At 38.0% G+C, this 10,494-nt stretch overlaps 1 protein-coding gene, 1 long non-coding RNA gene and 1 pseudogene across 6 annotated transcripts; 1 reads left to right on the forward strand and 2 right to left on the reverse strand.

Moving 5' to 3' along the window:
• Nucleotides 1-1,089: 1,089 nt before the first annotated feature.
• On the reverse strand, nt 1,090-1,650 carry LOC147934568 (uncharacterized). Its single transcript, XM_087473884.1, has 2 exons — nt 1,211-1,650; nt 1,090-1,117 (listed from the first exon to the last, which is right to left on the reverse strand). Exons 1-2 carry the CDS (start codon nt 1,648-1,650, stop codon nt 1,090-1,092), a joined length of 468 nt encoding a protein of 155 aa, XP_087330010.1.
• Nucleotides 1,651-2,613: 963 nt separating this feature from the next.
• On the reverse strand, nt 2,614-5,307 carry LOC147934569 (uncharacterized; annotated as a pseudogene).
• Nucleotides 5,308-7,134: 1,827 nt separating this feature from the next.
• On the forward strand, nt 7,135-9,208 carry LOC104724327 (uncharacterized). Of its 5 annotated transcripts, none has more exons than XR_015573100.1 (5): nt 7,146-7,421; nt 7,523-7,565; nt 8,267-8,396; nt 8,520-8,665; nt 8,845-9,208. It is a non-coding gene; the product is annotated as an uncharacterized LOC104724327 (long non-coding RNA). The 5 variants fall into 5 exon arrangements; XR_015573102.1 differs by having other exon boundaries at nt 7,204-7,421; nt 7,535-7,565; XR_015573101.1 differs by lacking the exon at nt 8,267-8,396 and having other exon boundaries at nt 7,135-7,421.
• Nucleotides 9,209-10,494: the final 1,286 nt, after the last annotated feature.

The raw sequence follows: 10,494 nt of genomic DNA on the forward strand, positions 1-10,494 counted from the left end.
TTGTCATGCAGCTCCATCCGCTATACCACTCCCTCTTCGACTGTCCAATTCCTGCTTTTCCTTTTCCTTTCTCTGGTCTATCAACAAGAATGAAGGAATAAATTCAAGCAGCAGTGATTGGGTACAAAATTAACAACATATCAGAGACTGGAACATAAATTGAATCATACACAATAGGAACTTGTGAGAGCCCACTCGCTTCAGTAGCGTCCATAAGCTCTTGTTTACGCATGAATTTTTTCCCGTTTGCAGTCTCTCTGGTAAAAGAAAAACATTAACGCCATAAACACAGTCCTGAAGAAGGGTTCACTGAGATGAAAGAAAGAACTACATTGCGAGGAAAATACAAATGTAACTACTAAACCTGTGCAATGTTATCAGTAATGCATAAGACGCAGTATTAATTTGCGGCCTGTACGGTTTCTTTCCCTTGGCCTTTTCCCCTGAACAGAAATAAAAACATTACATTGATAGTTCAAGTGAACAAATGTGAGATAATAGATAGATACAGCAGTCACCATTACCAGCACGGTTTCCAGGTAAGTGTTCTTGCTCAGAACTTTCAACCCCAGTAACAAAATATCCTTGCATGAGCTTAACCATCAACTTGCCAAAGCCCCTACGCAAACAAATCCAGCCAACACATGAAAACAAAAACCAAACAATTTGGTGGAGACACAAGCAAAGCAACCCAACACCTAAAACCACTCACCATTTCCCTTACAAGAATGAAAACATCTTGAAGCAACAAATACAGATTCTTTGATTCTTGAACAGTTTCAATCTTCTTAAAGAACCACTAATGTATGAGAGGTCAATAAAGATTGAACAAAGGCCACATCTTTTTCTCAACAGATTGTATCAGAATCATTACCTTACTCAATCAATACTTAAAAGTCGGATAATTTCGAACCAGAAACACAAAAAGGTCACATCTTTTCCTGAGCAATTGAACAAAGGTCACATCTTTTTCCTGAGCAATTGAACAAAGAAAAAGAAGAAGAAGAAGAAGAAGATCTTTTTCCTGAGCAATTGAACAAAGAAGAAGAAGAAGAAGAAGAAGCCATCATCTCTTGATGAGCAAGTCTTCTAGCCGTTGTTGGGGTTGGTGGGACCTGCAAGGATCGAAAATATTGAATAAGACTTACCTGGATGCGATCTAGGCCCAATTGATGTTATCTGAATCACTTCTTGTAATACTCACTGTGCTATTTCAGGGTTCTTGTCTTGTACTTGATTGTTGGCTTGTTTATTGAAGTAGGGGTCTTCTTGGAGTTCCTCTAGAGTATCTTGATCAGTCTCTTGATGCTCGTACATGTCCTCTATGTCTTGGTCTTGATCTTCACTCTCTTGATTGCTTTCGGAGGTGTTGCTTGTATCACACGTCTCTTGCAGCTCCAATGTCTTCTCTTGGATTCTTAAGGTTCCTTGACCTGCCAAAAGAGTTTTCATACCTGGGGAACTGGTCTGATCAAGGCTCATTTGGGTGAAGGCTTCAGCAAGCTCTTCCTTGGTAATGTGATCATGTCCATTATGGTGGCATGATGGTGGTACATACCAGTTGACGTCCTTCAGCTCTAGGGAGCTTACAATGTCTTGAACGGATAGGTTAAACCTCGTCCTTAGCTGTTTACCCTTTGATCGTGTCATAGGGTCTTCTCGTACTTCTGGTACAAGATGTGGTACATGATGTGGTACAGGATCTGGTTCAACGGTTTGGTTTGTAGGATCGATGTCCGCATCAATGGTGAAAGAATTGAAGGAAGAAGACATGAGCAACAAAAAAGAACTACGCAAGTTGATGCTGTGCTTCAAAGTCGGTTTTGTTTGGCTTTGTGTTATGACCATTTTGTGTAGTTTTGTATTGTTTAGGTAAGGAAATCAGAAGACTTTTATGTTAGGTTATTAACAAGAGCTTCATGTAAACTCTTTGTGATATTTCTTGTTGGATGATTTCTTTGATCTCATAAGTAATGGATATCTCTTGTTTGAATTGTGTCTCAATCATGATAGAATATGTTTTGATACAAACAAAAGGCCAAAAACAATCCAAAGAAACAAAAAAACAGAGTATCCAAACAAAACTCGACTTTGAAGTTTAGCGTGAACATTCAAACCATGGTGCCCAGCCTCCTTGTTGTGAACTTCCCTGTGATCCACCCAGATGAGTTCTTGATCTGACTGATGTCGTTGGATGAGATCTTCCTCTGACTGAGGTTGTTGGATGAGATCTTCCTCTGACTGAGGTTGTTGGATGAGATCTCCCTTGTGATGGTTGAGATGGTTGTCCTTGAGATGGTTGAGATGGTGATCCTTGAGATAGATGATCTGGTGCTCCTTGTGATGGTTGAGATGGCTGAGATGATGCTCCTTGAGATAAATGAGCTGGTGCTCCTTGTGATGACTGAGATGGTGCTCCTTGAGATGGTTGAGCTGGTGGTCCTTAAGATGGTTGAGAAGGTGGTCCTTGAGATGGTTGAGAAGGATCTCCTTGCAATGGTTGACCTTGTCCAAACAGTATAACCCTTGGCTCCTAATTTCAATAAAAAATGTTACAATCAATGTTCAAAATGAATTATAATGTTCAATGTTCAAAATAGAAAATCTTACTTGTCATTTTCTTGGTCGACCTCTTTTTCTTCTTGGTGGTGTTGCAACTCTCGGATTCGTACATCCTTGTCGGTTGTGTCCTTCTTGTTTGCAATTTGAGCAGGTCATGACTCGATTGCCTCTTAGCTGGGTTTTGTTGGAGCTAGAGGCTGTTTCAAACAATGATTTCCTCCTAGCATGATTATTTGGCCTCCCTGGATTACCTTTTCTCCATGGAGGTGGCAACACTCCTATCCTGTTCACTCTTGGCCATAGCAGCTTGCCTTGAACAGGCTCAATACCATCAATGTAAGTTAGCTGCCACATTCTAGCCGTGTACCACTCAGCCACATAATCTTCCATCTTCTCCTTCCTTCCTATGATGACGGATGCAACATGAATACATGGTATACCAGTCATCTGTCATTTCCTGCAACCGCAAGGGTTGTCATTCATATCAACAATTACCGTGACATCACCAACCTTTATCTCTTGCGTATTGTGCCTTGCCATCCACCTTTCACAAAATTGTGACCCATCAATCATCTTCTCTATCTCAGCGTGAGCTCTTTTTGTGAATCTAGTCTTCAACCGACCCGCAATCACATACCTCTTCTCGTTACGCACCATACACTGTCTCCTAATGTCTTCCAGCATATCTAGTAAAGGTTTCCTTCTGGCTCCTCGGATGGTTTTATTGAACGACTCATTGAGGTTGTTTAAGTTGTCATTGCAGCAACTCCCAGCCCTGAAAAAACGCTCTAGACCATGTCCTCAGTTGGGTCTTCAGGAGCGAATCATAGGCACTAGGATTGTAACTCTGCAAAGCTCGCATATGAGCACCAAATTCTCCTTCTGTGTAACTCCTTGCAATCTTCAAGAAGAGTCTTTGTAGCTCCATATCATGGCTACTCCTCTTCCAATTTTCCATAATGTGCCTAGCACATTGCCTATGCTCAGCTGCTGGAATAACAATGTGAATTGCTTTAACTAAATCCTGAAAATATGTACATAATGTAGAAAATTAGCATACTCATTTACTATTATCCGAAATGTAAACAAAAGAGGGACAAACATTAACCGATTGTTTGTCTGATATGATTGTCACGTTTTTTCCATCTTGAAGATCCAACTTGGCAGATAACATCCTAAGAAACCAATCCCAATTATCATCATTCTCAATCTCCACTACAGCCCATGCAATAGGAACAATCCTATTGTCTCCATCTCTCCCAACAGCTGCTAAAAGATGACCCTTTACGTCCCATTTGAGAAAGGCACCATCTATGCCTATAATAGGCCTACATGTATTCTTCCAAGCGTCTCGCTGTAACTTAAAGCAAATGAATAGATGATAAAACCTTGGTAAGCTGCCAATAGTTGTACCAGGTGTAGTCTCAATCTCAAAGGCAGTCTCCGGATTAGATCGGAAGATCTCAGCTTGATAATCCCATATTCGAGCAAAATGTTCTTCATGAGTCACTTTTTTTTCTTTCATAACTTATGTCTTCGCCTTGGAGCATTGGTCTTCTGTGACTTCGAAGTTGTACTCTCTCTTGATCTCTGCAACCATCTGTTGCTTGGTAATTTTCGGATCCTTTCTCAACCTCTCCCTAAACAACCAAGCATTTGTCCCTCGCTTCAACATCTTCGAGAATATGGATCTCACACATGCATGCTCACCATCGTATATCTTCACTTGTATCTTGTGTTTCTTTTTAGAATAAGAACAATAGCATCTCCATGGACACTTAACATCAGTCGACGACCACTTAGCACCAACTTTCAAACTCTGTGACCTATACAACTAATATTGTATCTAGTCTTCAGAGAATACCTTAGCACAGCAATCTTGAACTCATCTGGACCATTGAAAGTTCTACCCAGACTTAGAATCTCTTCCGGATCTTCAGCTTGTGGAGCAGCACCTTCGTCGTCGCAATCTTCATCATCGTCACTGTATGAAAGAGGATCAGGAATCCTCTCCTTATCCCATATATCATCTCCACTATCAGCATCACTCTCGTCTCCACGGCCCTCTCTCGCATCCGGGCCAAATTCAGCTTCAAAATCATCACAATTTTCTTCCTCCACACCAATATTACCATCATCTCTTTCTTCTATAGAATCTACATTTGGCTCGCAATATCGCTCTGGAACCGCTACAATGCTCCATCTTTGATCTTCATGATCTTCTTCACGGTTACCTTCGTCTGCATATCTAACCTCATCACAGTCTTCATCACCAACAACCTCACAATCATCTCCACTCACGGCCTCACGATCATCTTCGATATCTTCAGCAATCTTCTTCCTTTTTCGTTTACGTTTAGGTTTAGAAACTGTCTTACTGTTTTGATCCTTCTCATTCTCCTCTACAAATCGCTCAACCTCAGGACCATCCTTTGCAGTCTCCACTTTGATTCGATCCGCCTCAGGACCATCTTTCTCATTCTCCTATACGAATCGCTCAGCCTCAGGACCATCCTTCTCAGTCTCCACTTCGATTCAATCCACCTCACGTCCATCGTTCTCATTCTCCTCTACGAATCGCTCAGCCTCAGGACCATCCTTCTCATTCTCCTCTTCGATTCAATCCGCCTCAGGTCCATCCTTCTCATTCATCTCTTCGATTCGATCCGCCTCAGTATCAGATAGAATCTCAACTGTCTCGGCTTCAGATCTTGTTTGAATCGTGTCTTTCTCTGGAGTATTCATCATCAATCGCGACGACCACCGCGGTGGAACAAGATTTTTTCCTCCACGGTCCTCGCCATGAAGACAATTCGAGAGAATTTGAGAAATTTTTTGTTTTTAGGGTTAGGGATTATGTTTTCTATTCGAGAATTGGATTCAATTTGGGGATTCTTTAGTTATAAACGACGTTGTTTTGTTGTTTATAAGACGTCGACGTTTTAGCTAAACGGAAGCCATTAACGGTTTGTTAACCTCGTCTATTAGTTTCTAATGGAGACTTAACCGCGTGCCTAAAACATGGAGGTCAGAGAAAGTTCCCTATTTTTTGGATGAGTCAACCTAAAGTTGGGGATTAAAATGACATCTCCAAAGTTGGGGATTTTTTTGTCCCAAATTTGAAACTAGAGGATTTTTATGGCATTTTTTCCATTAATCAATACAATAAAAAATGATGTGTTGCATTCCTGGTGTGACACATGAGCCTCAACATTGAAGCAAAATGGAAAACGATAGCGTTTAATCAATTGATGCTCGATTTCTTCTTCTTCGTCGCCGTTTAAATGAGATTGAGAGATGCAACCTAATCTCTTCCCATTCAGTTTTGGGTAGGGGTGTCAAGTTGGGTAAACCAACCCAAACCAACCCATAACCATAGAGATTTAGTATTAAATGGATAATGAGTCAACTCAACTCATTAAGCAAATGGTTTGGATCAACCCACAAACTCATTTAGCTTAATGGATTAATGGGTTAAATGAGTTGATCCATTTTATATCATAATCAGAAATTTAGTCTTTGTGTAATTTTATAAAATCATCAAAGCTTATGTAATTTTATACATAAACTGTTTATCATAAACATGATATATGTCTCCAATACTGCAATACATGTCAATACAAAAAACTATAAATTTTAAAACAAAGTTTCAAGTAAGCTAAATGAGCTTCCAAAACACAAGAAAGCAGAGAACTAATAGCCTCCATTGAGATCATTGACGAGTAAGGGATTGGACTCCTCTGGACACCTTGACTGCTGCACATGCTCCACACGCACATGAATCCTCTTCCTTATGATCCTCATAAAAACATCATAAAAACTAATCTGCGGTTTTAGCTAGAACAACAACACCAAGCTAAAACCCTTAAACCATTAGAGACACCACATCCACTTAAACCACATCTAGAACAACAACACCAAGCTAAAACCCTTAAACCATTAGAGACAAAGATACTGAAAAGTTGGAGAGAGACACCACATCCACTTAAACCACAGCTAGAACAACAACACCAAGCTAAAACCCTTAATTGAATCAATCGAATCGAATCAAGCTAAACACGGAATCAAGCTAAACACGGAATCAAGCTAAAACCCTTAATTGAATCAATCATATTGAATCAAGCTAAACACTTAATCGAATCAAGCTAAACACGGAATCAATCGAATCCACAAAAGAAACAAATCAAAAAAATATGAAGCATGAGAACATAATTTAAATGGGTTTAAGTGGGAGACGAGATTTAGATCATACCCATGTATCCGAAGTCTGAGTCGATCGAAGAAGACGAAGTGGGAGAGAAAGCGAAATCGAAATCGAAAGTATTGATATTTTGATTTGGGGGTGATACATGAAGAATAAGAAATATCTTCGTAAGAAATGAAAGATGGATTTTGTTCAGAAAGAAAAATTGGTTTAATCTGGTATTCAAAATTAATCAAATTGTTTGGTTTTGGTCAACCCATAAACTCATTTTAATCCAATCAATTTCAATCCAATCCATTTCAATCCAATCCACTAAACTCATAAACCAATTTAACTCATTAACCCATTAATACTCAAATTATCAACTCAATAAGGTTTTGGATTGCTTTGGTTTGAGTCAATCCATTAATTTTGACCCATTTTGACATCCCTAGTTTTGGGTAATCCATTTCTCTTCAATGGCGGAGATCTAAACGAACTTGGTTATGGTGCTGAATTCAACAGCTCTAGGGTTTTCTTCTTTCTCCCTTTCTTATTATCTCAAGGCAGTGATGGGATGGATTTGTCTAAGGTTGGTGAAAAATTCCTCGGCTTTGTTAAATCTGTTACTTCGCTTGGTCTCTTACCTTCTGCTTCTTTCTCTCATCATCCTGAGGTAATCTCCGATTCGTAACATCAATGGAGTTTGTTTTTAAGAGAATTGAAATTATTTTTTAAGTGTGGAGATTAAAAAATCCATCTTATTGTAAATTCTAGCATGTGTTGCAGTTGCTGCTGCGGTTGCTCGTCTTGCCACTCTGTAAGCATTCATTTTTAAATCTCCATTTAGCTTTCTCGACAAAGGAACGAAATTGTCATCTCTACTACCTCTTCTCCGACTTGAGAATTGAGAGATGGATGATAAACTCCGATTTGTTAGCCTTTTTTCTTTTAGTTCTCAGTCAATCTCGTCATCCTCAATGCTTGTGTTAAATTTCAATCATCATCTGTCTATTCATTCTCATTTCCTAGATTTTTTTCTGATATGTTTGTGTAGCAATTCTTAGTACAATAGCTTGATCCAGAATATTAGATATGATGCGATTTGTTTAAACATTGTTATGGTATGTTACAATTGAGGTTCTTTAAAGGTTTATGATTAGGGTATATTCAAAAACTGGGTTCCAAGTAGCCTCATTGGTATTGCTTTGGGTCTTTATGTATTATGTTCTAAGATAAATCAAAAACTGGGCTTATCTGTTGACATTAAAAGAGTAACTAACATTTCAAATGCTGGTCCATTGTCATTTTTCTTAATTGTTAATTGCATATGTGTTTAGCACTTGACTTGTTTTACATGTTGGCCCTATTTCTCTGGCTGTTTTCCCTCCAAAAAATCATGATTTCTTACTTATGCTTATATTTTGTCCTTATACAACATTACCGTGAGAACATGATGATGTGGGTATTTGGCTTATGGCTCTCTTGTGTGGAACTAATGATTTCACTACGATGAGAAAGTGTTAGGTTTCATCAAGGGATATAAACGTGTCTATGACTTTGGTAACTCTATAGTCTTTGGTTAAGGCTTTCACTATGAAGCCGGAAAACAAGTCACAAACCAAACCATAAGTGTTTAATTAACCAAACCGTAAGTGTTCAATCTGAGTTTAGTCTAGAGCATAGTGTTTAATGTCTGGTAGATATCTCCTTTGGTTTAATGGTATTGAGAAGCAGTAACATGCTTTGCCTTATTGCACATGTGGGGTTCAAGATGTTCTTTGGGGTCACTACATCAGTGACAAGCTAGGACAAAGATGAGACTTGCTGAAGTTTAATTTTGGAGGACTTCCCAATACTTGCCATGGTCTTTACTACTGCAATGTCTTAAGTGGCGTCATTAGAGGAGCTTTGGAAATGGTCAGTCTCCTTTTTGTTCCCATTTTTTTTGTTACATAAATTGCATTTTTCAAACTTCTCATACAAACAGTCTCTCTCGAAACTTAAAAGGAACTTCTCTTACTCCTCAATTACCAAGTGTAGAAGAACATTTTTAGGCTGAGTGCTTATGTTCTTTTATCCGTCTCCACAATGATCAGGTTTTGATGACATGGACGTGTGATGTTCTTCGAGGGGATGATGCTTATGAGTTGCAGGAGAAGCTACTGAAACAAGTCGCAGAGGAGTACAACGACGATGAACAATTTGTTCAAAATTACAAATTTGTGCAAGGAACAAACTGAATGTACAATGGACTACAATAAAACCCAATACTAGCGAACTTTTTCTAAAGACCAAATAATTATTTAGCTTGTGATAAGAGCGTTTAGTGGAGCAGACGAGCAGCCGCTGCTTCTATACCATATACACGATATACTTGTGAGTTGGTATGTATCTTTTTAAATAATGTTGGCCGACCAAACAAGTTAAAAATAGAAACTTCGATTAGTGTGGTTTGAAAAATTTGTGTGTACACAATATGGTTTTAAAAATGTAAATATGTGTCTAAGCAAAAACAAAATTAAACATAGTGCATATAGTTAATGAGACAATATATGTAAATTTAGATTAAGCATTCGTTGCATACCGTAACAAATACGTCCCAACTTCAATCTCACTTGAGAGCATACCGTAAACACTGATATTATCTCACGCTCAAAAGTATTTATTATTTTTCATTAATTCTTCTAATTCTACAGTTTAAGATATGCAAAACATTAGCAAACAATAACTAAAGAGAAATCAAAACATCTTCAGACAATAATATAAATTTGCTAATGTATCTAAAAGATTCAAACAATTTTAACTTAATTATGATTGGAAAGATAAAATAAATATGATATGAAAAACTCATCCAAAAACAACCCGCGGCATAGCGCTAGTATCAACCTAGTATGTTTTAAAACAGTTAGTACTACGTTTTGATATAGGCTATAGCTTTGCTTTTGTATAGCTTTTGTTTTTAATAGTGTCTTCTAAATATAACTCTTCCAAAAACAAGTGTTGTAAAAACAAATAATTTTTAATCTGTAAATCGAATCCTAAAATTTCTCTAAATTTTTTACCGTCTTGTTTTTACATCGGGTAGGTTTAAGTTAGGTTGAATAAAAAACTTGGTTAATAAATGGACATAATATGCGCCGAATTTCTTGATTTTGAGTCAAATAGAATCACTTGGGATTTTGTTTTGGGTTCACATAAGTATATCGGACGGCACCAAAATCTGTCGCTCGTTACACCAAAACAGTACCAAAATCTATGTTTATGGTGTTTTGCACATATCTTATGTTAGTTCGGGGATATCAGTATATCACCATGCTTTTGTCAATTATTTCTATAGTTTTTTAAACATAAAAATTCTCTGCATACTTGAGTGACCATGCATGATCCATACATTGTCCTCTTGCTCAAAAGCTTAAACGACAGCATTTTTACAAAATATAAAATGATAGAACCTCTGGTTTGATATCAAGCAATCCCCAATAACATTTTATAGTCTTGCAACAATATAACAATTTTTACTTTAATTAAGATGATTCTAGATTAGAGCACCAGTGAAGAAGATCCGTTCAATGTCGGAATCAACCCTATTGACCGCAGTGGTTCACATGAGTTTAAAGGCTAACCGAAGCCTAGAATATTGGTCTCTTCACAACTCAACCTAAGAAAATACCTTCAGAACTCAGATCAAGGTTATAAACCAAGGCTACCTCTTTTTTCTATCAAATCAGAAAATATATTCCGCCGAC

This window comes from Camelina sativa, chromosome 11 (genome assembly GCF_030686135.1).
Source record: "Camelina sativa cultivar CO46 ecotype springtype chromosome 11, ASM3068613v1".
Lineage (NCBI taxonomy): Eukaryota > Viridiplantae > Streptophyta > Magnoliopsida > Brassicales > Brassicaceae > Camelina > Camelina sativa.

Coding starts and splice junctions, on each gene's coding strand:
- LOC147934568 (XM_087473884.1), bottom strand. CDS start 1,650: ATGACACGATCAAAGGGTAAACAGCTAAGGACGAGGTTTAACCTATCC. Junction 1,118..1,210: donor CAAGACAAGAACCCTGAAAT/AGCACAGTGAGT, acceptor TTCGATCCTTGC/AGGTCCCACCAACCCCAACA.